The sequence below is a fragment of the Annulohypoxylon maeteangense genome (genome assembly GCF_022496945.1).
Source record: "Annulohypoxylon maeteangense strain CBS 123835 unplaced genomic scaffold GGS22scaffold_9, whole genome shotgun sequence".
NCBI lineage: Eukaryota > Fungi > Ascomycota > Sordariomycetes > Xylariales > Hypoxylaceae > Annulohypoxylon > Annulohypoxylon maeteangense.
In genome coordinates, this window is record NW_025953256.1 from 760,971 (window position 1) to 787,704 (window position 26,734).

At 47.9% G+C, this 26,734-nt stretch overlaps 10 protein-coding genes across 10 annotated transcripts; 6 read left to right on the plus strand and 4 right to left on the minus strand.

Annotated features, from left to right (window-relative positions):
* The first annotated feature begins 1,780 nt into the window (after positions 1-1,780).
* GGS22DRAFT_146346 (uncharacterized protein) lies at positions 1,781-3,948 on the plus strand. Its single transcript, XM_047958892.1, has 2 exons — positions 1,781-2,252; positions 2,328-3,948. The coding sequence occupies exons 1-2, from the start codon at positions 2,180-2,182 to the stop codon at positions 3,665-3,667; spliced, it is 1,413 nt and encodes a 470-aa protein (XP_047818562.1). The 5' UTR covers positions 1,781-2,179; the 3' UTR covers positions 3,668-3,948.
* A 157-nt stretch (positions 3,949-4,105) lies between these two features.
* On the minus strand, positions 4,106-6,471 carry GGS22DRAFT_146333 (DNA/RNA polymerase). The gene is made up of 2 exons (XM_047958891.1): positions 6,161-6,471; positions 4,106-6,022 (listed from the first exon to the last, which is right to left on the minus strand). The coding sequence occupies exons 1-2, from the start codon at positions 6,248-6,250 to the stop codon at positions 4,229-4,231; spliced, it is 1,884 nt and encodes a 627-aa protein (XP_047818563.1). The 5' UTR covers positions 6,251-6,471; the 3' UTR covers positions 4,106-4,228.
* Positions 6,472-7,697: 1,226 nt separating this feature from the next.
* Positions 7,698-9,837, plus strand: GGS22DRAFT_164230 (uncharacterized protein). Its single transcript, XM_047961498.1, has one exon. The coding sequence runs from the start codon at positions 8,092-8,094 to the stop codon at positions 9,478-9,480; it is 1,389 nt and encodes a 462-aa protein (XP_047818564.1). The 5' UTR covers positions 7,698-8,091; the 3' UTR covers positions 9,481-9,837.
* A 1,174-nt stretch (positions 9,838-11,011) lies between these two features.
* On the plus strand, positions 11,012-15,088 carry GGS22DRAFT_200426 (uncharacterized protein; the record flags this gene model as incomplete). Its single annotated transcript, XM_047966437.1, has 6 exons — positions 11,012-11,305; positions 11,360-11,881; positions 11,931-12,270; positions 12,320-13,362; positions 13,415-13,603; positions 13,664-15,088. The coding sequence occupies 6 exons, from the start codon at positions 11,012-11,014 to the stop codon at positions 14,933-14,935; spliced, it is 3,660 nt and encodes a 1,219-aa protein (XP_047818565.1). The 3' UTR covers positions 14,936-15,088.
* Positions 15,089-15,444: 356 nt separating this feature from the next.
* On the minus strand, positions 15,445-16,993 carry GGS22DRAFT_164244 (CI-B8 domain-containing protein). The gene is made up of 3 exons (XM_047961499.1): positions 16,880-16,993; positions 16,558-16,664; positions 15,445-16,447 (listed from the first exon to the last, which is right to left on the minus strand). The coding sequence occupies exons 1-3, from the start codon at positions 16,916-16,918 to the stop codon at positions 15,952-15,954; spliced, it is 642 nt and encodes a 213-aa protein (XP_047818566.1). The 5' UTR covers positions 16,919-16,993; the 3' UTR covers positions 15,445-15,951.
* Positions 16,994-17,648: 655 nt separating this feature from the next.
* Positions 17,649-19,292, plus strand: GGS22DRAFT_200429 (uncharacterized protein; the record flags this gene model as incomplete). The annotated part of the gene is made up of 1 exon (XM_047966438.1): positions 17,649-19,292. One exon carries the CDS (start codon positions 17,649-17,651, stop codon positions 19,098-19,100), a length of 1,452 nt encoding a protein of 483 aa, XP_047818567.1. The 3' UTR covers positions 19,101-19,292.
* On the minus strand, positions 18,994-20,163 carry GGS22DRAFT_164245 (cytochrome c oxidase polypeptide vib-like protein). Its single transcript, XM_047961500.1, is given in 5 exon segments — positions 18,994-19,457; positions 19,511-19,574; positions 19,634-19,747; positions 19,938-19,939; positions 19,951-20,163. 5 exon segments carry the CDS (start codon positions 19,994-19,996, stop codon positions 19,423-19,425), a joined length of 261 nt encoding a protein of 86 aa, XP_047818568.1. The 5' UTR covers positions 19,997-20,163; the 3' UTR covers positions 18,994-19,422.
* Positions 20,164-20,325: 162 nt separating this feature from the next.
* GGS22DRAFT_146400 (uncharacterized protein) lies at positions 20,326-21,076 on the plus strand. The gene is made up of 4 exons (XM_047958894.1): positions 20,326-20,503; positions 20,562-20,577; positions 20,691-20,753; positions 20,827-21,076. The coding sequence occupies exons 1-4, from the start codon at positions 20,444-20,446 to the stop codon at positions 20,961-20,963; spliced, it is 276 nt and encodes a 91-aa protein (XP_047818569.1). The 5' UTR covers positions 20,326-20,443; the 3' UTR covers positions 20,964-21,076.
* On the minus strand, positions 21,071-21,863 carry GGS22DRAFT_146403 (uncharacterized protein). The gene is made up of 2 exons (XM_047958895.1): positions 21,446-21,863; positions 21,071-21,377 (listed from the first exon to the last, which is right to left on the minus strand). The coding sequence occupies exons 1-2, from the start codon at positions 21,764-21,766 to the stop codon at positions 21,234-21,236; spliced, it is 465 nt and encodes a 154-aa protein (XP_047818570.1). The 5' UTR covers positions 21,767-21,863; the 3' UTR covers positions 21,071-21,233.
* A 403-nt stretch (positions 21,864-22,266) lies between these two features.
* On the plus strand, positions 22,267-26,636 carry GGS22DRAFT_164248 (uncharacterized protein). The gene is made up of 3 exons (XM_047961501.1): positions 22,267-22,795; positions 22,857-26,346; positions 26,404-26,636. The coding sequence occupies exons 1-3, from the start codon at positions 22,587-22,589 to the stop codon at positions 26,446-26,448; spliced, it is 3,744 nt and encodes a 1,247-aa protein (XP_047818571.1). The 5' UTR covers positions 22,267-22,586; the 3' UTR covers positions 26,449-26,636.
* The last annotated feature ends 98 nt before the right edge of the window (positions 26,637-26,734 follow it).

Genomic DNA, 26,734 nt, shown 5'->3' on the forward strand with positions numbered 1-26,734 from the left:
GGGTGATTATAGTTGCCTGTGAACAATGTACGGATCCGTATAGTACGCACGTAATTGACTAGAACACAGTCGGAGATAACCCCTGTCTTGGCTCATGGGCTCCGTTGGCAATACAGTCTGTGTGCACGCAACGACAACTCGACGATGAAGCGACGATTGGATGGTAGATGAGCAGTATGTGGAACTTGGGTTACTCCTTTTGGTATGAGTAGCTCGACCTGACTCGATGATATCTGGACTAGTTCTTTCTTGGTACCATATTGTTTTTGACACGATCGAGATAGGGACCGCAATACGATAGTGATGTTTTTTTGTGGTAAAGACGAGAAAGCTGGAGAGAAAGCTGGAGAGAAAGAAAGAAAGAAATTGGCATGTGATTGCACCTCGGAGCTTTTCCCCTGCCAAGATTCAAGAACAACAGTGGACTCGATGATGGAAGTTAAGAAACGTTTATGCAATGCAGATGTCCGAGTCAAGTACTAGAAGTAACTCACCTAAACCAAATAAAGTAACGCGGTGGCCAAGTACAACGGTATTTAAGAAAGATATCGCTATATCAAGTCACCTCCGCCTTCTCACATTTGATCCTTGACAACTTGAAGTTGCTAAAAGAACTAAGAGAACTAAAATAGTACGGTATTCAAGAACCTGGAGAAACGCTTATCATTTCACCCATGTAGTTTAGACTTGATCGGATAGGTACTAGGTACCTTGAGGGTTTTACTAATGAGGAATAATAACAAGAATTATGATTGGAACTTGTCTCTTTGCGAAGAAATATTGACAATGCTCGCTTAACTATTCGATCACCAAGAAATAACCTTGGTCTGCCAGTCTGCTTCTTGACTTACATTTTTATAGCTGTAAGTGTTCAGGCGGGTCCGTTAAAGGAAGACCATCGATAGGCTCATAGCTTCAAATTCTCTTTTACCCCTCATTTCATTTCACTACCGGTACTTAACGCTGTGCTACCTTAGCTAATGTAAGGATGAATGGATTACCTAAATGGTTTTAGCGCATCTGCCTACCTGCTACCTAAGAAAAAAAGAGAGAAGAAGAAAGAGCGTGGCTAGGTTGTTGGGTTTTGCTTGCTGCTTACCCAGGTGCTTTGCTGCTGCCTCTTTGCCTCTTGCTAATAACTGCTCAGTGGCAGGTGACTGAGCAACTATTGCGGAGTAAAGGAAGGAAGGTGTGTATGGTTTAATCGACTCGGTTTTCTCCAACGAATAGTCTTAGACTTCGAATAAGTTCCTGCTCGTCATTCTCTCCTCTTTCTGTCCAATTACCTATTAGGTGTCACACTACCTTAAGTGAGTTCTATGGTCTTGTTTGAGTTGACTGTCGCTCTTGCATTTGTATTTTTTTATTATTTTTTATTTTTCCAGTTTCCAGTTTCTAGTTTCTTTTTTTTTTTTTTCGTTTCCTCGAATTGCAACATGCAGGCAACCACAACCATGCCAGAAACTAACCTGTTGACATGCTACTAGACTGACCACTCTCCACACTTCCATCCACACACATCCACATCATCCACACATCCCAAATAATTTACAACGTCTTACTTGATCTTACTCTACCTTACCTTACCTATCTATTATCTACCTTAGCCAACCCCAACCTGAGGTTCATCTGGTCATCTAGTCTACTTCATATGATACATACTACTATAACTTCTGGGCTATCTATGGAGCATTGAAGATCCTTTCCCGTAATGCGTCATCAACCTCGGGATATAGATTTACTCTCTTAGTCTAAATCAATGTCGAAGCTATCCTCAGCTCCTATACTCAGGGGCTGTCGTATTCCTTTCTGTCCGACGATTTGCAGAAGTTCTCTGACAACTCCGCTACTATTCCTCTTTTGACCATTGATCCGGGCTGCAACCGAACAGCCTTGTCGCGAGTCTGGACCGCACACTTTGTTGTAACGACGATCCCTCCTCCAATATCCAATCAACCAAATCTTCCTCCCCGCTGCGGAGGCCTGCCATTTTTCGAATATACTGTCTTGCAGTCCCTACCTATGTCACGCATGCCTAACAGGCCCCGACCTCTACTCCTCGCTTGCCCCGTAAATACCGATACCACTATTACGAACTCTCTGCCGTCGAACCTTGACCTGAACCCGTTTGCATAAGGCACTCTACATTTCGCGATCGAACCGTGAACAAGAAGCACTCATGAGCGCCGCGTGCATACAGCGTCCCAAAATGGGTTCTTCTCAAGCGCCTGACGGCAATGCGCCGTTTGGCTGTATGTCTATTTTACTGTTCCTAAGCAATTCGCATCGGTGTCGTTTAAACCCTAGGGACTAACCGTTTTCCGTAGATCACGTATCTGATCAAGAATTCTTATTCCTTAGAGCTCCGACACCTCCCCCGGGAGATCCTCTGCTCACCCAAGACGATAATAGAGCACTCAACCTTTTCTTCGAAGACATGACGACCAACCATTACCCGGGTATTTCATACGGGGAGGGGCTCAATTTCAGCGAGCAGTGGATAAGTCAACTCCCACCAGCATTCTTAGGCCATAGCACGTCGTATGGACAACAGCCTCAGCAACCCTCCGCTTCTCTAATGAACGGAATACCTGCTACTACATATCAAGATGTATTTACATTTGGTCAAAATATGATGCCGCCACCACCGACCCCGTCACAACCGCCATTACAGCTCGAACACACACATCAACTTCATAATGCCCCGACACCCCACACGCCGATCGAGCAGAGCGCACACGCCGACGTGGCGGCAGTCTTAACATCCCTTCACCATGGCCACCAGAATGGTCACCAACCCGGAGCAAATGGTATAAGCAGAGCACCAGTTGTGCCCTCTCAACATAATGGTGGTCATGTTGATCAAATGAGATCATTACCCCGAAATCATATTCCCGACCAAAGTAGTACTATGCGCCGTAGACATACTTCCAACGGCGCCGACACGCTTTTTACAGATATGATGTTTGGTAATTCTCAGGGCCTTATGAGCCAACGATCAATCGAAGCACCCGAGTTACAGTGGGGTTCCGATTCAAATTTTGCCAGAACACAAGGCTATGTTCCACCCGACCACGAATCCAGTGAACTGCTCGAGCAGAAACGGTTAGGTGCTTTAAGAGTCCTCACTATCAGTCACAGCGCTGCAACGACTCGGCCACCGTCTCCTTCAACAAATGGAGAGAGCTCATCTATTGCTCGACCTGATGGCAATGCAAATGGTTATGTCAAAGAAGAGTTTGATCTTGAGGCCCCGCCTGCTAAGCGTCGTAAGAGTAAAAGCAAGGGGAAGTCAGAAGTTGAAGACGTGGAAGATTTAACATCCATACCCCCGAAAGCCGTGGCTAGAAAACGCAAGTCAAAACCAGATCTAAAAGCGACCCCGGATATCTCCTCAGTTACCCCAGATGCACCCGGAAAGCGGAGAAAGTCCACCCTAAATGCAGGGAAAACACCACGAGAAAATCTCACAGATTCTCAGAAGAGAGAAAATCACATTAAGAGCGAGCAAAAGAGAAGAGGTGCAATTAAAGAGGGTTTTGATGATCTCAGTGAGCTTGTTCCGAACCTTAAGGGAGGCGGATATAGTAAGAGCACCATGCTTTCAATAGCAGGGGAATGGCTCGAAGCTCTATTAAAAGGTAACGAAGAGCTGGAACGATTATGATCTTATCGGTACGGCGAGTGGTGTTTTGATAAGTGTATTCTTCCTAGTCTATGATGAGGAGGACGAAGAGGATGGGCCGAAGGACCTGCGATCTTTGCTTTTAGGCCGGAGTTTACTTGGGCTGGGGTTCGGGTCGCAGCGAACCAGGCGAGCGACGAACTAAAAAAACCAGGGGTGAAGAGCGGTGGGTGGTATTCTGATCTTTCAAAGCTTACCAAGGTGCATTTTTTGGTTATTGATACCTCCGGAGTTGACGTTATACGGGAATTGCAGAGACTGGAACGGCGGGTGGGTTTTGTCTCTCGAGAGCGTGTTAAAAAATGAGCTGAATGACGGTTAACGGTCGATTGCATTACCCATACCCCCACGGTCAACGTTTAACACTAATTTGCTACATTTTAATAAATCGAATGAATGGACATATATATCTATATTACTTCACTGGGGCGGGTGATTTGGAAGGTGTCTGTCTTGTTGCGTCTTGGGGTATCATGTTAAATTTCAAAGGGTATCTAAACTATCTACTAGAAGCAGGAATACCGATATCTGGGAAGTGCCTTATTAGTCTCCGATGCTATGGAACCTCTCATGCGCCAATGTTGCAAAAATAGGGATGGCATGCCCACAGAGATGGCATCTTTGGGATTCATCTTCCTCTTCCTCTTCCCAGGCGTCTTCATCCGGGTCAAGCGATACTGCGACGGGTTTAGCTGCTTGACCTTCTGTGGCCACAACGTTCAACATTTCATCTTCTTTCTCCTCTCTAGTCTCGGTATTGTCGGTACCATAGGCGGATATGGATGGAGACACGGAATTATTGGACACGGGCGTAGTGTCATAAACAGTCCACTCCCGCAGCTTATCTTCCTGTGTCCGAAACATACGGGCAATGTTCCGACCACCTCCCATCCCTGCACCGTTCCCCGACTCACCGGAGCCCGCCATCATGACCATGTTCGTCACGCATATATTAATCAAAGCTAGGTTCCATCCCTGACGTTCGGCATGTAGACGTCGGAATAGAGGGAGCAGAGCTTCCGAAGCTAGCCGCTCTGCGACGGTCTCGACGCTTTCGTCCTTGAGGTTAAGGACATAGCTTGGGAGTGGTTGGCTGCGGGAACTCCGACTGAAACTTTCTGGCGCTGGAGTGGAGCCGGTGGCGGTATTTTTTGGTCGGCAGCGGGTCGATAGCCGGAGTGTCTTAGGATAAGCGGCCCAACGCAGCTGTGGCTGTTCTTGGTGCTGCGAGGTAGGATCCGAGGGGTCGGCTTCGTCAATCGTGGTAAGATCCACGCGCATACGTTTAACGAGCGATGTGGCGAGAGCATGCAGCTCCCGTGTTATCTCGGCCGGTGTGTTGAGCGGCTTCGACATGTACGTATCCTCGATGCTGATTTGCGTCGGCACGTCACTCGCTTCCTTGACTTCGGAGGTGTCGACCCCGTGAAGCAGGTTCCACACCTTTTCGCCGCTACCGCGCTCGGAGCCAGGCCGATCGAGGATTCGCTCTAGCATGTCTGCGGATAATCCCGGATGTAACCGGACGTCACGCACCGTCACCTTAGCCCCTATCTCAAAATCGTGCGAATCCGCGACCGTGGTAGTCGATAACACGTGGTCCTGGACCAGCTGCGCGATGCGGGAGCCAATACCCGGGATCTGCCGCAACTTGTGGCCATCCATAAAATCCTGGATATCATCTTCGTGTAGCCCGGGAAGAGTTGTTTGGTTTCTCGGCTTATTCACGCTACCAGCGAGCTTGGCGAGGGTTTTATTCGTCGATACACCACAGCTGGATGTGTACCCGAAGTCTTCTTCAAGCTTGAGCCGCAGGTACCCGGCTAGATGCGACGCCAAAAGCAGGCGTGCGCATGAAGGGTTACCCAGCATCGAGACGGCATCTTCCGCATCTACTTTAGGCTGCACGCATCCGAAAAACCCGGATGCGTCGAAGCTAAACCCCTTTTCCGGGTCCTGTCTCGAGAGCTGGAAGAACGAGTCCCGCAAGGCGTTCCGGTTAAGCAGCTCCTGGTTATACGCCACGACATCCGTGACGTCGAGGAAGACCTCGTCGAGACCTAGACGCTCGACGCGGTCGCTCCACGAGTGCGAGCGCAGGAACGACCATAGCTTCTTCGAGGCGTCCCGGAACGGCGTCAGGTCCTCGCCGTTGACGATCACGAGGTCCGGACATACCTTCTGGGCCTCGGAGATCAGCATCAGCTTCTTGACGCCCCGGGCCCGCGCGGCGTAGTTGCACGTTGCGAGAATGCTCTTCTGCTTCACGCCTAGGGGAAGCCCCTTGAGCGCCGGATTGGCGTTCTCGAATACGCTGGCGTAGAAGCAGTCGTAGTCCTATGCGTCATGGTGTTGGTTAGTGCCGACCTTGGCGTAATATATGTGAGATTTTAGATTTTGGAGAGGTTGGAATGGAGGTTATGGAGGAGGGGGATATTTAGAGAGATGAATGGAGGTAGGGAGGTAGGTACGGACAAAATGTATGATGACGCGGTCGTCGTTCCTCCTTGGCGGCCTGTTGGCGATCGTCTTGGCGAGTCCAGACGTCAGCGCTGTTGTCTTCATCTTGTTCCATTTTTAGGAACGGCCGCGCGGTCAGGGAGAGTTGTATATTTGTCCTTTGACATTGGATGTTGATGTGTAGCTAATATGAATTAGTAATCACGTGGGTTCAATTATGAGGACGTTGCGGTGACTCTAATGAGCGTTAGAGCTTCAGGGTTAGGAGGTTGCTGCCTGTAAGACACTAGCCACCATTATTCTAAGTGCCGGATGTAATGTGGCTTAAAAATGGTTGGTAAGCGTTGCTGACATCAGCATTTGTGAATTTATGCATTTCATAACTTAATTTCTCTTATCGAAAGTCAAAAGTCATATCTGATTCAGTTTCTATTTTCTTTTCATCCCTTCCAAAGTTCCGTTCGCCTCGTCTATCAGGAAATTAAAAATGCAGCACGGACTATTTTCATCCCGGCCTTTTCCAGCGACCCGGCTCACCGCTAGCCAAGATGTGTTCTAATTGTGGTAGTCACGAAAGATGCATCACCAACCACAGTCCAAGTACAATCGGGGCCGAACAAAAATACCTATTTTTGTACACTCGCACACTCGCACATTCGCAAATTCGTACTCGAACAAACCAAAAAGAAACACTAGAGAAACCTGGGCAGCCTGGGCAACTAGGAGACTTTGACGTGTTTTAAAACAATTTGCCTTCTCTATATAGGATAGATGGAAGTTGATCCCCAATTAGTAAGTGGAGCGATCAACGGTCAAACCCGCGAGCGTCTTGCAAGTTTGCAAGGTTACAACCAGATCTCTCCCAAGATGGAAAAGAACGAATGCGATGATGCCATCTATCTCCGAAGAAGTCCGCCTAGTACTGCTAGTGGCCTTTGAAAGATAATTCCCGTTGCCAGGCGGATGTGAAAGCGAAAACGTGGCGTATGCAATAGGGGATTTGGAAGGACCAACAATCCGCTGTCCGGGTGAGGGATAGAATCCTTCCAATACTGTTCGAAGTCACCTGCTTCTCTCAGCATGCACGTTCAAAATCAAATATACATGCGATTCAGCTGTAAGGCTATCGTTATGATTAATTCACCGCTTCGAAGATTAAAGACTCAAAAGTTTGGGAACATGTCCACAAGATATAATACTCCTGCTTCCGAATTGCGGGGAAAAGCGGTTGGCTACCAACTTCGAGAGAATAGGCGCCATAAGAAAGTCATAGGGCGGTAAATGTTATGCGCGAAAGCGACCCGTTAGCCGACCTCGCTGTGTGAACCATTGGCTATCTATAGCCAGGATCGTGCAGAAAAGCAAGGATACGTCGGCGCTTGCGTCTTCAATCATCCCTCGCTTTCTAAGCCCTCATCCCTTTTTATAGCCAACCAAATATTCAGATATTGGAGTGACTGCATCTCACTGTAGCAACAGTCCCACAACATGTCAATCATCTCTATCGTTCTCTTTGGTCCAGATCTTTTATCTACATATGTTTTCCCGCATTCATAATCCTCATAATCCCTCCTCCCCCTCATCTTACGCCTAGGATGTTGTTGCTTCACACTGCAGTTTGCATTAGTCTCATACTACTCTAAGCGCCTGACTTATCAGGTTGCCCTCCCTTCTTTACCTTCCCACCGGTACCTTCGGAATTTTGAAGTCAAAGGAGTATTATATAGCCGCTGTGTTCCATCTAACGGCATCTATCACACACATCCAGTTTTTTTCTTACTGCCCCTAGTACATCCCGGCCGGTTGGGGGGTTTGCTTGGAAGTCCTCGTCTGCTGGTAGCACAGACCGAGTGGCATATTCAACAACCGTTCCTTTCCTTCTACCTTTACTTTCGTAGAGCTTCAAAAGGTTAGGTCTAAAGAGACGAATTATCAATATCGTCAAAATGGCAGGTCCCGAGTCGTCTAGGAGACCAAAATTGTCTCTTCAAACGAAGTCATCACCAGGGCCAAGCACTAGATCAGCGAGGACTTTACCAAATGTTAATCCTAGGTCGCCGACATCTTTCAATACCCTCTCAAATAAATATGTCACTGCTATTGAAAGGTCGACACCGATTCAGTCGACTCCTATAACGGCTATCAATCTTCTTCAACCTCTCAAGCTTCAAACTGACCCAGAGACTCTCAAGACTCGCCAGTCGAAAACAGAGACGCCGTTCACTGCGAATTTACCGGAAACTCCACTGTCTGCAAACCCTATCTCACCGGCCCAGCAAATGGACATAATATTTCCGAGTAGTATGACGGCAACTCCTCCAATGTCTGCCGGGCCAGTTGAGTCATCCGAGCCCAGCAAGTTTGCGTTCCTCCACGCCGACTCGAAAAAACAGGCATACCCATACTCGCCTGCCCAGAGCCGACGGCGAGTGATCTACGCACCTTACGGGACACCTGCAAAAGCACCGTATACTCGTGACAAGTCACTTCACAGTATATTACGAAACTCGCCTTTACCACCTCAAAGCGCTAGATCACCTCTCACGCCGACAAGGCAATCGCGTCGACTGCAAGAGAAGGCTAGCAGGCATGTGGGCTATGTGTCTCCACTAACGCAGACCATCACGACCGAGAAGTATATCAAATCTCACGTCGACCTACTTGCGGACGATGCATCTCCATATACACCTTCACCGGTTGTAGAGGATTCAGACATGCTTCTTGACCTTGCAATGGCATATACGGGAGATGAGACACGCAACGGCGGAGAAACACCAGGACCGTTCGAAGAAATGCGAAGGCGTATGAACGGGTTGGGTACAGACTCACCCATCCTTTCACCTAGTGGTCGTGGGGTACACAAGCGTAGGAGGAAGGACAAGAGGCGGAAGTGGGTTTGGACTATAAACCCAGATGAAGAGGAAAATGAGGGCGGCGCAATGGCTGCCCTCAGAGCTGCCGCGGCGGAGTCTTCTACGCCTAGAGGGCCAGCACCTACGTCTGTCCCTATACTGCGTATACCCGCTCCTATACCGGCAAAGGCAGCCACGCCGGAGCCTGTAACGGCTGTTAAAATTAGTGTTGGGTCTATCGGGTCAGGATCGGACACGACGGTGGATCGCACGGATGTTGAGATGTCCGATGCGGACAGTCAACTCTCAAGCAGGGCTACAACACCCCACAGTGTTGATCTAAATATGAAGACTCCGACGGCGCTGGCACTCAATACGGAGGTCTCGAAGGTAGAACAGTTTGGATCTGCGGACTCGATCGATCCCGCGACGGGCATGAGAAGGGACACGCCGATCCCACCGGACCTAGTCAGCACGGTATAGTCACGACACAGACGATATGATATCGAAGTATATTGGACAGCAAGTCGAAATCACGACTGCTAATGGCTCGAAACAGGGCGAAGAGCCAGTCTAGTTTGGATGGAGGCAATGGGAAATGATGGAATTTTATACGCATACCGCAAGGCATACGGGTGCATTGGACGGCATGTTTGGTTTAGCGTAGGCGTTGATCGATACCATCGCATAGCGGGTTTCGTGCTTTGGTTACATATGGACGGATAGGTATACGAGGATACGATGGATATGAAAATGAATACGAATCAACACAGTTGCACAATGACTTGGTCCAAGATGGGTACATGCATGTGAATGTTGCATGTTTATTGGAGTTGACGATATATTAGTAGACATCCGAATTACTTTACGAGCCTAGACGATCGTCGAACTACGAATTATTTGGTATAATGGACGAGGCCTACAACATATTGTAGCATACCTACATGCATGCCCAGGCGAGCTACCATTAATCAAGCTACCAAGGCTCGGTTTATCGGCACGGACGTCAATGTTCTAGATGCCATATGACGCAAGCCTTGATCGATCCTTGCCGATGATCCCGTCTGTGCTTCTCCCCGCCAGCCCACGGTTACAACGGGTGCACCATGTTTTCGCTCGCTAATCTGCCAACTATTGTAGCTATTTTAATTTTTTAGGGAAGGGCTGAGGGAAGACAGACGCAATGTCTTTGACGATCGTGGTTCATCGCATATTTGTAGGTCGGGAACTAACAAATTAAGTCTTCTAAATCGCGATTAAGATAGCTAAAAGCTGTCGACTTCCGATGAACTTGTATATTTATCTCCATATACAATTATACAAATTCTGAATACGAGATAACTCAGCTCTTAAACAAAACAACTCTGATATTAAAAAAAGGTGACACAATCCTTGAAGATCGTTGCAATGATGAATTGTCCCAGTCTAATGGTTCATCTCCCTGACTTCGTAATACCCCATCAATACCAGGTACGTACTCGACACAGATGCATCGGGTTAGACCAAAATCCGGGTGGAGACATGTATATCCCTGTCATCCAATTAGCTGGGAGTAAAGATGCCGAATTGGACGGTACGAAGGGCAAGTACCCCAGCTTTTCAAAGATTTGGGGACTCCGCCGACGTCATACACTTCCAAGGTTGCACAGCAAACGATTCATCTGAAGAGGATCGAGTTTGGCAGAATGATGTAAACCTGTAGGTCAATCCAAGAACCATACATTTAGCTCGACGTAGCTATGTAATCAGCTGAACTATTATCCTTAAGCTGACTTTCTTTTGTCCTGCGATTTTTTCATTTTCTCTGCATTTCCTCGTCTCAGTCTTATAAGTCACAAGAAGCTTAGAAGACTTACTTCGTAGCTATTCACGTCCGATAGCTTAGTGTATGGGATTGAAGGAAAACTCCTAACGATTTTTCTATTATTAATTATTGCAGTATTTCCTTAAAAAAGCCATCCTATGCTTTCTTATGATCCAATAAAGTTTCACTGCTTCTGTAATAACCTACGCCATGGCCTCCGAGCAGAACCACCAATTCCCTGGTGGCCATTATTCCGGCCTCAATCGAGTCCCTAATATAAAAGAATTTGTCGCCGCTCTCGACAAGGATAAGAAAGAACGAGATGCTAAGATCGACTCCGAGCTAAAAGCGAACAGGAGAAATGGGGGTGATATTAAGGAACACAAGAACGATGTTGAGCAGTATAAGGGTCGTGGCAGAGTTGTCACGGATCCTGTTACGGGGAACGAGATCACCATCGACGACGTAAATACCGATTTCATGAAAGCCGCGAAGGATCCTATTGTAAGTCTCATAAACTAGAAAGTAAATAATCAGTTCTAATTAAAACTGCATTAGCTCTCTGTACCGAATGCGAATCTGGGTAAAGACACGACAGTAAAAACGGAACCGACACAATCTGGAGAAGAGTATAGAGAAGCTCAAGACATAACGGCACCGCCAGATCCAATAGCCACAGGAGCTACCTCTGATGTGCCAATTCATGGCGAGAAGACAAATATTCTCTTCCACCCGACCCCATCCGTCAGCTATGAGCCTATGTACGCTGCAATCGAGCAACGTGCTACCGTATTATGTGCTGGGGTCTTCTTTGCGATTATTTTCATGGGGAAATTCTTCGGGGGCAGGTTGCTAGGCTTAATTCCCCTGGCCATATGTGTCTGTTCCGGAGTTTTCTTATGGATGAAGGACTTGGTTCGACGAGGCCGAGATATCGAATGGTCCAGCGAACAGAAGCGTGGTGAGACGGCTGTCGCTAATCTGATCCCCGAGTCTGTCGAATGGATGAACACTCTTCTTGGAATCGTCTGGGGTCTTCTAAACCCGGATATGTTCGCTTCTGTAGCTGATACCCTTGAAGTATGTTCACCAAACGCCTCTCACAGATTTATATATACTAACAAATTAGGATGTCATGCAAGCCTCGGTCCCAGGAATCATCGAAAATGTCAAAGTGGCCGATATCAATCAGGGAAACAATCCCATTCGAATTCTCAGTCTCCGAGCTCTTCCGGATAACCATATGAAAGACTTAAAAGATGAGATGCATAAGGAGAACCAAAAAACCAAGGATCCGCAAGAGCTTGCTGCCGATGAGGAGGGCGGTGATTACTACAACCTAGAAGCATCATTTGCCTATCATGCGAGGCCCGCATCCGAGACTGCGTTAGGGAAAGCCCAAAATATGGGAATGCAGTTGGTGTTCTACCTTGGTGTTAGAGGGCTGTTTGGAATTCCTCTACCTATCTGTAAGCTTCTCATTGCACGAGGCCAAGTGCGACTGCTAATTATATATAGGGGTCGAACTAGTTGGCTTGGTAGGAACTGTGCGACTTAGACTTCAAATGACCCCTGAACCACCATTCTTGAAAGCGGTTACCGTCACGCTTATGGGAATCCCAAAGGTTGACGCTGGATGTACACCAATGATCGAGCGTGGAGTCAATATCCTCAACTTACCGGTGATTTCCAACTTCGTCAACTGGGCTATTAAGGCAGCCGCTGGCATGTATGTCGCGCCGAAATCATTAACGCTCGACCTCGGCAAGATGTTGACAGGAGACGATATCCAAAAAGAAACGAGTGCTCTTGGTATACTCTTCATCCGCATCCATAAGGCTACAGGGCTATCGAAGCAAGACCGGAGAGGATCAGAAGGCGGCGGCTCCGACCCTTACATTACCGTTAGTTTCTCTAAGTTTGGCAAGCCGATGTACTGTACTCGTGTTATCCAGGATGATCTGAATCCTGTGTTCGAAGAAACTTGCGCTCTTTCCGTTACCGCAGACCTCATCAAGGCAGACGAGCAACTATCGATGGAATCATGGGATAGCGACCGTTCTAGCGCCGACGATGTAGTCGGAAAAGTGGAACTTTCCTTGCGAAAGCTCATCCAACACCCTGGGAAAATGTATCAACAAGTCTCAAAGCTTCGCGGCGTCAAGGCTGAGAGTACCATGCCGGGCGAGCTTCACTGGGAAGTTGGCTACTTTGGAAAGACTCAGTTCCGAGCTGCTTTGAGGACAGATGGCAAGGACCTCAGCTTACCGAAGGAGATTCGAGACCATGAAAAGTTGCAAGATGACAAGGGAGCTATTCAAAACGATGAAGAGGATGCTGTTGTACACACGCCGCCAGATCCGCTATGGCCTTCTGGAATTCTTGGTATCGTCGTTCATCAAATCGTCAACCTTGAGCTGGCGAATGTCAAGGGTTCGGAAGGCGGCAAACGCACCGGAGGTAGAGAGTATGAACCTGCCCGTGACGCCGGTGAGATTAAGGAGGAGTCGAGCAAGAGGTTGCCGAGTGCGTATTGTACTATGCTACTCAATGACGAATTGGTAGGTTTCTAGTAGCATCCCACACGACTATTCCACTAATGCGGTATTATAGGTATACAAGACTCGAACGAAAGTCGTTTCCTCAAAACCAATCTTCAATGCTGGTACTGAGCGCTTCGTTCGGGATTGGAGATCCGCTATCGTCACTATCACGGTTCGTGACTCGCGTAACAGGCAGCACGACCCTATTATTGGTGTTGTTCCTTTGAAACTTTCCGATCTTATGCAAACTAGTAGCCAGGTAAGATGAATGCAAACTCTACTCCCTGTCTAAAACGAGATGCTGATATTGAATGGCTAGGTCACACGATGGTATCCCCTAGACGGTGGAATTGGCTTCGGCCGTGTCCGTATCTCCTTACTGTTCCGATCAGTCGAACTGAAGCTCCCACCACCGCAACTTGGCTGGGACGTCGGGACGTTCGAGTTCACTTCCGATAAAATAACCTCAACTTTTGCTGGCTCGGGTAAGGGCCACGTGAAGCTACGGCTGAGGACAGGAGGCAGCTCCGCAACAATCAAACGCGAATACTGCAAGACGAAGGGTGATGGTTTAGAATGGACTATTAGTGGTGTGACTGACAGTCAAACTCCACGTCTCCCCGTCAGATACCGCTACCGCTCTCCCGTGTTCTTCGAGTTTCATTTGCCTGGCAGGCGCCACGTCGAACACTTTGCGGCGATATGGTTGCAAGAGCTGATTGACGGGGAGGATAAGACGTTCGATATTCCCGTGTGGAAATGCGATAACTCTATGCGACTATCCCAAAATTTCATCACCCAGGACAACTTCGACACAATCCCAGATATCAAGATTGAAGAGGTGGGGCGTCTAATCTTCAAAGGTAGGTTCAAGGCCGGCACCGATCGAGACCACCTCCGCTTCGTGAGCGACAACGATTCGCGCGAGACCATTGAGACGTGGGAAGCGTGCTTTGCAGAGGGCGTCCGACAGGAAGAAGTCTTGAAATCGATACCAGCCACCATTCAAAAGCTACATGATGATTCGCTGACCAACGGACGGGATGTCCTTGCCACGGCTCCCGAGGAAGAGCGTAGAAAATGGTTATCTAAGGACGGAACAGACTGGACGGGTGCCTTCGGCCAGGATCCAGCAGATCTAATGACCGGCCACGAAGGCCGCGCAGAACCCGAATATGAACCTGAATCGGACTCCGAGCCCACCGACGGTGTCCCCAACGAACTCGGATCCACATCCTCCAACTACTCAGACGACCTAGGCATCAACGACGCTACATCCGAAGACGCCACCGGGTCCTCGGACTTCGCACATCCCAGCACAAACGCCAGTGGCGCCGCGCTAACGCAAACCACCACGAACTCCGGCTCGAGTAGGAAAAGCAAAGGGAGTAGCAGCAAGAACCCGATTAAACAATTCAAGGATTACAAGGAACGGAGCAGGGACCTGCATCGCCAGCACCGCGGACTTATGCAGTGGCGTCCGCTACGGAACGCCCAGTTCGCTAAGGACGAGGCGAAGTATGCGATTCGCAGGGTCACGCATATGGGTGCGCTGAGTGGACGGCAGCCGGATGTAGAGACGGAGGTGTAGAGAGTGGTTTACCTACCTAATGGTAAGGGGGTAGGATGAATGAGGTTTCTTTTGTTATGTTATGCTGTATGACGGCCTGAAGGCTTATGAGAAAATGGGATTGGGTCCCGTGAAGGCTGCTAGGCTTGTGCTAGTATTGTATTGTATAGGCACGTAATGTGGTATTGGGCTTGGTTTAGAATGAGTTATGAGATAAAATTATAGTAATTATGATTATTTCGTGGATTTTATAGTACAATGTGTTGCAGAAAAGTTCACTTTCAGGTATAATAGAAGAGCGAAAACGAAAGGGTAAGAGAACTATCCATAAGAGTAATTCCGCAAAAGTAGATCAAGTTTTCGAGACTATGTCCTAGAGTACGGATGAAGGTATGTAGACTAACAAAGTAAACCATGCGCCTTTAGAGGAAAAGGAGGGCATAGAGAATATACAACATTGGTCTTGGGGTTCGTTTCTTCCTTGACGTAAAATTGAGATAAGCCATGGAGATCAAGGCAGAATATCTCAGAGTGTATGCAAGGTGTTCTCCGTGTGACGAAAGGTCGGGGTAGGAATTTTGAGGGGATAATGGTCACAAAAGGGGGGAGGGAAGACGAGAGGGAGAGCTTGATGCTCCCCTTCGTTGATTGGAATTGCTTTTTTTCATTCAATACCTTAGGTAGCGTTTAGGTCTCCTGTCGTGGGCACCGTCCTTCGTGGAAGGCCTTGTATATACTTCCTTTCTTCATGTACATACCCCTCTAGTTTTATACGCCTTGAGTCTTCGTATGATACACGTCTTGGTACAAATAGCGCGACGATTCGGACGCGAAGAGGTGAGGTTCGTTTCGTTTCATTCCAATAATTCGTCGTCGCTCATGTCCCGGCCCCGGCCCCGTCCTTAATATCACCTCACCCTCTTCATTTTTTTTTATCTCAATCCATCCAATCCAGAAAAAGGCATTTCCTTATCCCGGCCCTTCCTGTCTGGACCGGAATAGTAGAAATTCGGAACTTGATAGTGTGGAACTTACTTTTACTGGTTAGCTAGCCTAATGGCCTCAGCCTCTTGTCGGGCTATAGCCAGCATGCGCTCCTCGCGCTTTCTGTCGTCGATGTACTTCCTCATGACGGCACGGTCGAGAGCAGCCTTCTGTTCACGCTGCTTTATGTTGGTCATCTCTGCTAACTCGTCGAAGGTAGGCTCCACTATCGTGGCGCCGGTCTTGGCCATGAATTCCTTGAGGATGGTCTCCGAATGTACCTGTCTCATATCGATCGTGACCACGCGTTCGCCCTCCTCGGGCTCTGGCGCTGGATACTCATTCTTTATGCTCGAGTGCGCCTGCTGCGCGAGAGGTAGGGAGTTGAACTTGCTGATGAGCGTGGAGGGTTTATTGGAATCCAGCGCTTCTTGTCGGAAGTAGATGGACATTTTGGCTGGTGACGAATTGTCGTCTGTTCGATTGACGAGCATTGGGACTGCTGGGTTCCAGAATTTGAGGCGGGGTAGACATTCTCTCCAGAATCTCCTATACGAGGGGAAGATAATTGGTGATTAGTCAACCATGATCGACTCGGAGCTCATATATCGGTCGCTCGAGAGCATTGGAAAGGTGAGTGATAAGGTAATTCCGCATACCTAGGCCCCATGTGACCATTATTCCATCTTTTGGCGAAATGTAGATGTATCCGCGTGATCTCGGGCGGTAGTATCGCTGCACCTGGACCTTGACGTAATGATAGTAACTAAGTAGTTACCTTGGTTAGAATGTACGTTCGGGCGCAATTGGCTACAAGAATTACCTTCTAGATTGGTATGTTAGCAGCGTTTTTCATATTTCATTTTATATTTCATGTTTTATACTTGGTATAAAGAAGGGTCTGTAGAAGGGTCTGTCGAATAACGAGAAGGTATTCTCTATTCGTGATAAGTATATGAGAATTGAGAAGGAATAGCTTACTTGTTGCAATATGTTCATACGCTTCCCGGGATTCACCATCTTGAGAACCCTCCTACGAGCTTACTCGGCTCGCAATCAAGTTTTTCGATCTGGCTGGCGCGAGGTAAAAGTAATAGATAGAATGAATAGCTGTTCTGGTACAGATACTTGATGTGCATTGAAATTTCGGGGACCCTTGCTTAGCGCCGGCTTCTAAGTTTTTCCGGTAAGCTTTGTGCTGGGGGCTTGTCATATTACCTAATCACAACCGGATAACCCCATCCCTACAACTTGAAGGTTACAAGGTAACTCTTATTAACTCCTCGACTACCTAGGACCCTAGGCACCCATGGTCATGATGTTCTTCAGACAGATACTAACTTTACGGACATGATCTTAGAGGAAGCATACATCTAAGAAGCAGGGAACCGACCAAGGAGAGCATAATGCTAATGAATATCGGAGTCAGCCAGGATAACCTCGGAAATTGGATATATCAGCGTGAAACGAACTCTCATGAGCTTCCTCAAAGATAGAAGCGCTACATCATCATGAAGAATGAAATATCATCTCGATGGCATGGTATATCCCGGTGGTTTCTTTGTTTGGGAATATATTCATTTCCACTGAAGCCATCTTGGGAATGACTCATGAGCTATATTATACGTGTATAAAAGGTCCTGGATCGCCCATCTATAAGTATGAAGTTCTCATCAAATCATCTTCACCCCCAAATATTGAATAGAATTAGGCATCAAGTGCTGTGCTTGTCTATTTTTGAATTTGAACCATGTCATCCAAAGATAATATCGCCAACGTAAACACCGATGACCACACCGATGACCCGGAGGATATTTTAGAATGTGCTCAGCTAAATTCTGTGATATTTCATTCTAAACTTTTCACACTCAATATAATGAACCAACAACAGGACAGGATTTCGGGCCCAACTCCAAGTTACAACCCCTCAAAAGTAGTGCGGCCTCATGCTATCGAGGAAATTGTAAGTGGGCCGTGTAGCGACGAGGTAAAAAAACAACTTGGGGAGAATCTTCTCGATTCTTTCGCCTTAATATTCGCTCGGCCTGGATCCGATGGAGTTACTGCGACCGCCATGGAGTGGGATAGCAAAAATCCAAGTAGATACATCCTCCACGTTGCCAGGAATTCCGGCGAAGATAGTCTATCATCTTATCTAGTTTCGAGGATCCAAGTGTGGTTTGAAACGCCCCACGATAATTACGTCGATAATCCGGACATCACGAATGAATTTTGGCAAGAAATTGTCCAGAGCTGTTACCCAAACATTAAGAAGTCTATGTTTGAAACATGTTATGTAAAATTACAGAATGTTTACGACAAAGATGAGTATCCTTTTGAGGATCTTCGAAACTTAATTATCGATGTAGCTTGTACTAAATCCGATGATGAGATACCACCACAGGCCAAGGGTCTGGTATATGTCCTGGATATCGTGTACTATCTGAGCGATTACGATTTGGTTTGGACGCGTGAAAGCACTTATTTTCGTCTCGGTGACCTAACAAGTATACCCACCAAGAAAGATCTCAAGCTTATCCATAAACTCATACATATATGTTATGAGCTACTGGAATCTTACTTGGTCCCCATGGATGACTTGATTCACCAGTGTCGTCGTAGATGTCGGGAAATCGGATACGTGGACCGTAAAATCGAGTACCCTGAAACGTTCTTATTGAGAACTAGACGCTTAGTCCACATCATTGCAGAATACCGCAGAGCATGGTTTGATATGGTCCGTTTCAAGATAGATCATAGAGAGGCTTCTCTGCAAATCAGGATAGTGCCTCTGGATAAATTTACCGTCTCGATGAAGTTAGAGTCAATAGGGAACGAACCATACAGAACGGAAGTAAGCAAGATTATAAATGAACTAGAAGAATGCATTGCCAAATGCCTTAATAATCAATCACACTCGTCGGTTGATCCATCCACCGTACGAAGGAAACCACGGGATCTATCATGGCAAGGTCGCATATTGAAGATATGGGACCATGCCCCATTCGTCGTGCATTGTGAGATGCAGATATTAGAACTATTGCTGAGACAAGGCAGTTCAAAGTTTTTCAATTACATTGGCTGTAGCAAAGGCGCTTGCTGGCTCTGCTATCATGCTATAACTATGATGGCTCCTGAGTTCACGAGGAGAGAGCCGCATCTAAAGCTGTATCCGAGATGGTTAATGATGTGGGATAAATAAGACAGGTGAAACCGGGCCTTTGGTAGATATTCTATCTCATAATAGTTATCATGAAGGCATCATCCCAAGGAAAAGGGCAATGAAGACTTCGCGCCTTATATCTGACTCTCAGTTGAGAAGTTATTCACTAGGTATCCCGACTAAAAGCAGCGGGAATATCGACTAGTCACATGGAAAATATAAATGACAAATGTAAGTAGCCTTGTAACAAAGCTCTAGTTGGCTGGCTGAGGAAATTTAGGATATGTACTACATCGTGATAGTCCAACTCTGCCGATTCGACTGATGCATGTGAAGATCGTATGCAAGTCATGAGATACACTTAAGCATCTAACTTGACGGGGAAGTTTCCGGCCTCTGTACTGCGTTAATTCTCATCTACACTCACGATAGCTTGTTACTGAACTGACCTCGTTGATCATCCCATCGTTGATACCATCCACTCGGGCATAGAGATCTGTAGGCAAGGAAGAACTAGGATTATTAATATATATTCGTCCCGTATCTATGGGTTACATTGACGGTAATCGTACCTGGCGGCATGGGGCGAAATCCTCGCCCTTGGCATTGATGCACTTGTGGTAATCAACGTAGTTCTGCCAGCAGTGCTTGGTCTGGTTCATGTTGGGGAATCGAGCGTCGACACCTAGACGGCGGGGTTAGACGATTGCGGTTATTCATGGGTTCGAGATGGTCGCATCGTTATGCCGATTCAATCGCAATGGGAAGTAAAGCATTTCTTACCAGCTAAACCACATTAATAATTAGCTGACTGTCAAAATTCGGGAAAAAGGATGTAGATGTGGCCGTGGATTCGGATGACTTGAGGGGATTCGGAGTGAAAACTTACCAGTGACGAACTTGAAGGGTTTTGTTACACGCTCGTCGTCGGACATTTTGGCGATTTGTATGTTTTGTTTGAGTGGAGAGTGATGTTGACGGGTTCAATGGCAATCGGTTGTTGTATGTTGTAGAATGTAAAGTGTAAAGTGATGATGTATTACGAGATTATGAGACTGAAGATTGCAGCTTGGAAGGAGCTTTCGGATAATGGGGTTCTTGCCGAATCGAATCATGCAAGCGTTAATTTTAGCTGCCTCAGGCTTTTGGGTGGCACTTGGTGGCATGATACAGTGAACGCTTGGGGGAGAAAGGGTCCACTACGATTATTTTCTAGATTTTTACTGGTCGTGGCCTGAATCTAAGTTACCGAAGTTGCTTTCCCCCCCAAAACCTTCCAACAACGTCAAATATAATTGATAATTCCATCTTCGATAGCCGACAGCTACAGCCTCTATAGCGCACCTTCAACGCCTACAAAAATCTCCTCTCAATCCGACAAAATGTATGCTACTCGAGCTCTGAGAATGATGCCCACGAGGCGCATGATGTTCCCCATTCCCGTACGATCTTAATCTCTTCTTCGCATAGCTATGACGTTTTACTAACAACTCATAACAGAAGGAAGACCAAAGCGGTATGTTCTCAACCATCGCGAACCATTGACGCCTCAAATATATATACCGAGCTTCCGAAAGCATCCCGTCAAAATATTACCGGATAGGAATTAAATATTGACCGATAACACAGCGCACACCGTGTCTCAACGCCTACGAAAGTTGCGACAAATTCCGGCAGAGTTGCTCCCGCTTGGTTAGTTCATCTTACGGCCCAGGTTTAACGAAGAATTATGTTTGGATATGGTATTGATGATATTATCTATTAGGTGTTGTCGTTGCTTTCGCCGTCTTCGCCGCCGGTTACTCCAGCTTCCGCAAGTTCAGGGTCGACAAGAACCTCCGTCTTAGCCGCCAAAACCGCAAAGCCGAGCCTTCGGATCACGAGGAGCACGCCGAGCACTGAGAAAATTCGTCATGATACGAGGGATGGATTTGGAATTTGGCCAGCCGGAACAGGCTTACCAGGAAAGGGCGCGTTTTCGTTCAGAGAAGCATAGCACTGTACATGTAACCACCGGAGGTGGGTATGTCAAATACGGGAGGTTAAGCGCGGTATAGACATTAATCGCAAGCTCCTATCTTAAACACTTCTTTCTGTGCCCTATGATCCTTTCCTGACGCCAACGCTATGCGAAAAATTCAAGCACACCCTATGAGCGATTCAAGTGATTCCTCATTCTGGTTTTGGTCCGGCAACGTCAAGCCCCTCAAGTCCTTGCATAGGATCTTCTGGTCTATCATCGTCTATGCCACTCTTAGGTGCAGCAGCTGCGGCACGATCTTCTTCGCTAACTGCATGCTCGGCAAGCCATCCCTCCTATTTCGATTGTTAGTAATCTAGATGTCTAATTATAAATAAATATGATGAATAAAAAGGAGACCTACTTGTTCCCAAATGGCCTTCTTCCCACCCAACCCTTCATCTGCACTCTTAGGAGGTTTTGCTGCCGAGACCTTTAAGACCCTGCCAAATAACTCAGATTGATCCATGTTGTCGATAGCTTCCTTTGCATCTTCGGCATCCTCATATTCTACATATGCGAATCCTCGATGCGGCTCAGTTGCGTTTGGCGCATCGTTCTTAGGCAGAGATATATCGGCGATTTCACCAAAGGGGATGAAGGCGTCGTGAATATTTATGTTGGTAACGACAGAGGCTAAACCTCCGACGTAAACCGTAGCTTTCCAACGAGCAGCGTCTGTCATTTTTATGCCTTAGCCTTAGAGTGCGTAGTTCCGATATGATATTTTATTTCGTAGGTGAGTTGCGTTGGCATGGGCTTTAAGATCCGGCGAATAATATGCAACTGGCTAGAAGTTTGGTGTGTGGCTGATTCAAATAAATTGCGGCGAGAAGTTCAAAGTTTAAGTCGTTCAATTCATGTAAGTGAATATATCCACTTAAACAGCACCTACAATTCAACCTCGGTAACAATATGAGCGTACCTTATGGTAATGACTTATTATATAATTATTTTCAAGATTATTTTTCTGTAATGATTTTGAATCAATTTATATCTACATCTCTAAAATCCTCACAGATTCAATGATCAAATGGATATCTACTTACTGTAATGGTGGGTAGGGCGTCGTTATCACGTGAAGTAGGTAAGGGGGTAACTGTGGCTACGAAGAAGTGGCTGGTGAAAGAGGTCCCACAAGTTGGAACTTGGCGAAAGGGAACAGATTCCAGTAGTGCACGTCCTCGATTCTTGATTTGGTTTGGACTGTGAGCTCATGCGCCCACACCTACAGGGACCGTTGGATCGTATTATCTGGCAACATAATGAATTCGTGTGTTTCCGCCTTTCTATTCTAGGCAAGCAAATCAACGAACATATCTCCCTACATCTCGGGTCCCTGCCAACATTCCTAGCTGGCCTAGAGTGCTCAATGCCAGTTGGCATTTAAGCTGATCCCCTGAGAATCTCTGGAAACTCTCTTCTACATCCCTCGATTCGACCGACCCTGACTACACTAAGCTGCCCCTCTACGTAATATACGTGGTGTGCGCGGTGTAGCCAACATGGTTCGATTGCGCGAGATCTCGCGTACTGCGGCCTTTGCCTGGTCGCCCACTGCTGAAAAGCCATTGTTGGTTACCGGAACTAGAGCTGGAGCCGTCGACGCCGACTTCTCCGACGAGACAAAGCTGGAGTTATGGGACCTAAATCTTGACAGCCAAGAGCAAGGGCTTGAGCTTCAACCCATTGCGAGCATTGCCGCCGATTCGAGGTAAATAGCTAACCGGAATACGATGATGAGTCCACGGAGTTCGCTAACAGACTACAACTAGGTTCTACGACATCGCTTGGGGTCAACCTTCCGAAGACTACCCCCAGGGCATCATTGCCGGTGCTCTCGAGAACGGTTCGCTCGATCTCTGGGACGCCGAGAAGCTTATTGCCGGCGAGTCTGATGCTTTAATATCGCGAACTTCAAAGCATACGGGCGCTATCAAGTCGCTACAGTTTAATCCTGTTAGACCCCAAATCCTAGCCACCGCTGGCGCCAAGGGCGAACTCTTCATTTATGACGTAAACGACCCCGAAAACGCTTTCCGTCTGGGCACCACGGCAGCTCGATCAGATGATTTGGAATGCGTAGCGTGGAATACAAAGGTTGCTCATATTCTCGCCACCGGTGGTTCTGGTGGCTTCGTTACCGTGTGGGACTTGAAGACCAAGAAGGCCTCATTAACACTTAATAACAACCGGAAACCCGTTAGTGCAATTGCATGGGATCCGAACAACTCTACGAAGCTGTTGACCGCTACACCCGACGATACGACCCCAGTCATCTTGCTGTGGGACCTGCGAAACTCCAATGCACCTGAAAGAACTCTTCAAGGTCACGAACAAGGTGTTCTATCAGTGTCGTGGTGCCAACAAGATGGCGATATTCTGATTTCATGCGGCAAGGATAACAGGACATTAGTCTGGAATCCTCAGACGGGAGAACGTTATGGAGAATTCCCTGAAGTCACCAACTGGACTTTCTTAACCCGATTCCACCCCCATAACCCGAGTCTTTCGGCCACTGCATCATTTGATGGAAAGATAACCATCCAGACGCTCCAGAATACAAACCCTTCGGCCGTCCAGAATACGGCTCAAAGCAGCCTGGATGGCGAAGACTTCTTCACCCAAGCTCAGAGACAGCCTCAAGGTGCCGCTTTCTCCTTGTCGAAGGCCCCTAAGTGGCTCGAAAATCCTGTCGGAGTCTCGTTCGGATTCGGTGGCAAATTAATTATATTTAAGCAAAACCCCCACCAACCCGGTCAAAAACGCTCCTCTACAATCCAAATCTCACAGTTTTCTGTTGATTCGGACATTGGATCTGCCACCGAGAAGTTTGAAGAGTCCCTGAAATCTGGCGACATTACGGCTATCTGCGAATCGCACATAGAGCAGGCTAACTCTGATGAAGAGAAGGCTGATTGGCGTGTTTTGGAAACGCTGCTTGCTGACAACCCGCGGAAACAAATTGTTGATTATCTAGGATTCAACGAGGAGGAAACGCAGGACGAGTCACCCAACGGCGTAACAGATGAAAGTACCGAAGCAAAAGAAGCCGAGCCTGAGAAGCCGAAGAAGGGGGGAAAGGGTCATAAGAAAACATTCTCAACTTTCTTCGCCGATGGAGAAGGTGAAGGTGAAGATTTCTTGGCAAGCCTGTCAGCCACAAAGGGTGCTAAAACGGACAACCCCTTCCACCTATTCGCCGATAGCGACACAGGTGTTGAAAAGCAGATTACAAAAGCGTTAATGTTAGGACGATTTGAGAATGCCACCGAAATCTGCTTAAAGGAAGGCCGTATGGCAGATGCCTTTATGATTGCGAACTGTGGCGGAAAAGAACTTGTGGACAAAGTTCAATCCGCTTATTTATCCCAGAAGACCGGGATGCCCAGTTATCTACGACTTCTGGGTTCTGTTATCGTCAAAAACCTATGGGATGTCGTTTATAATGCTGATCTAGCTGATTGGAAGGAGACTATGGTGACACTTTGCACATTTGCCGACCCAACCGAGTTTCCAGACTTATGCGAAGCCCTAGGTGATCGCATCATCGAATCTGGCTCGAGGAAGGATGCTTCCTTCTGTTACCTAGTCGGCTCTAAACTTGAGAAGGTTGTCGATATCTGGGTTCAAGAGTTGGAGGAAACCGAGAAGGCTGGCCTGGCCGAAGCCGACGATTCCACCTTCTCGATCCATGCACGATCCCTCCAACACTTCATCGAGAAGGTATCGGTATTCCGTCACGTAACAAAGTTCCAAGATACGGAGACTGGTCTTCCTTCGGGCTGGAAGCTCTCTTCGCTCTACGACAAATATATCGAGTATGCGGACATTGTTGCGGCCCATGGCCAACTCGAGGTTGCTCAGAAATACCTGAGCCTTCTTCCAACGAAGTATGATGCTGCGGATATGGCACGTGAACGTGTGCAACTAGCAACGCAGAAAGTGGCCCACCAACCTGCCACAAGGCAGCAAGTCCACAAACCCGCGGCGGCCGCGCGTGTCTCTACTCGAACTGCGTCTGCGCAAGGAGGATATCAACCGCCTCAACCGGCCGCTGGCATTAGCCCAATCAACCCATACGCACCCCCGGCCGTCCAAACCCCTCCGGTAAACCCTTACGCTCCACCAACCGTTGGCAATCCCTATGCTCCCCAAGGATACCAGCCGCCACAGCCACAAATAGCTCAAGCGCCTACTCAGCACCCGGGCTATGGCCCTCCCCCAACATCCTTTGGAGGTCCCCCAAGGTCATCTACGCCATCGTCCAAACCGCCTCCGAGAGCCTCGAACGGAGAAAATTGGAACGATGTTCCTATGGTAACGAAGGCACCTCCGCGAAGGAACACGCCTAGTGCGGCTCCTATTACTACCCCCTTCGCCAATCAGGTAATGCCGCCGCCGCAAAGTCCTTACGGCTCTCAACGTGGAACAGCTACGCCGCCGCCGCCTCCTCCTAAAGGCCCACCAACCGGAAGGGTAATGTCTCCTTTAGGTGGCCCTCCACAGCCCGGACATCTGCCACCTCCGCATGGACCTGGATCGGCCGCAGCGCAAACGTACGCACCCCCTCCAGGTGTCCAGACCCCGGGCGGTGGCCCTGGCCTACCTCCGCCTCCAATGGGTCATGTTGTCCCTAGAATGGCTTCGCCTTACAACCAACCGCCAGCGTCCACTCCACCTACGAGCCGATACACTCCAGTACAGCCGCCTCAACCTAATCCGTCCCAGCAGCCTCCTTTGGGTCCTCCCCCTCATGCTAACCGAGCGCCTCCGCCCAACCCTTACGCTGCACCTCCTCAGGCTGCAGCCATTCACAACCAATACGCTCCATCACCATACGGTGCTCCGCCGGTGCCTCAAGGACCACCTTCTGCCGGCCCTCCATCAGTGAGCGGTGGTCTACCCGCGTCAACTTCACCGGCACCACCTCCGCCACGAGCCGCCCCACAACCGGCTCGACACCCTGCTGGTGATCGTTCCCATATTCCTCCTAGCGCTCAACAGCTAGTCGACATTCTAAGCCGTGATATGCAACGAGTAGCCGGCAAAGCGCCAGCTTCGTTCGCTCCCCAGGTGAAGGATACGCAAAAGCGACTTGGTCTTTTGTTTGACCATCTCAATAACGAGGAATTAGTTAAGCCGGATACCATCGAGCAATTGACCATACTGGCTCAAGCGCTAGAGACCAAGAACTACCCAGAAGCGCAGCGTCTTCAGGTGGAGATTCAACGGGATAAGACAGAAGAATGCGGCAACTGGATGGTATGTTAAAACCACTGTGATCATCAATATTGAAAATTTTTACTAATTAGAATCTAGGTCGGTGTCAAAAGGTTGGTCCAGATGAGCAAGGTCACAAACTAAGACAAATGCGGCTGTGTCGAATCAACTAGTAGTTCGTAGTTTTTGATGTTTTGACGTATTCGAAAAGCATAACGAGGACGGGGTATCATGGTTCATGAAGTAGTAACACTGCTGGTGGCTGTATGTAGAGCGTGGTTACATAGATAGGTTAGCCACTGAAATTCGAAATTCCGGGTAATATTCCTGAAGTAGTACTGTGTCTCGCCTGATAATCTGATCTTTGAAATGATTTTGTGCTATTGTCTCAGACTGTCGGAAGAGCATTCTTCTACTGCTACCGTAAGCG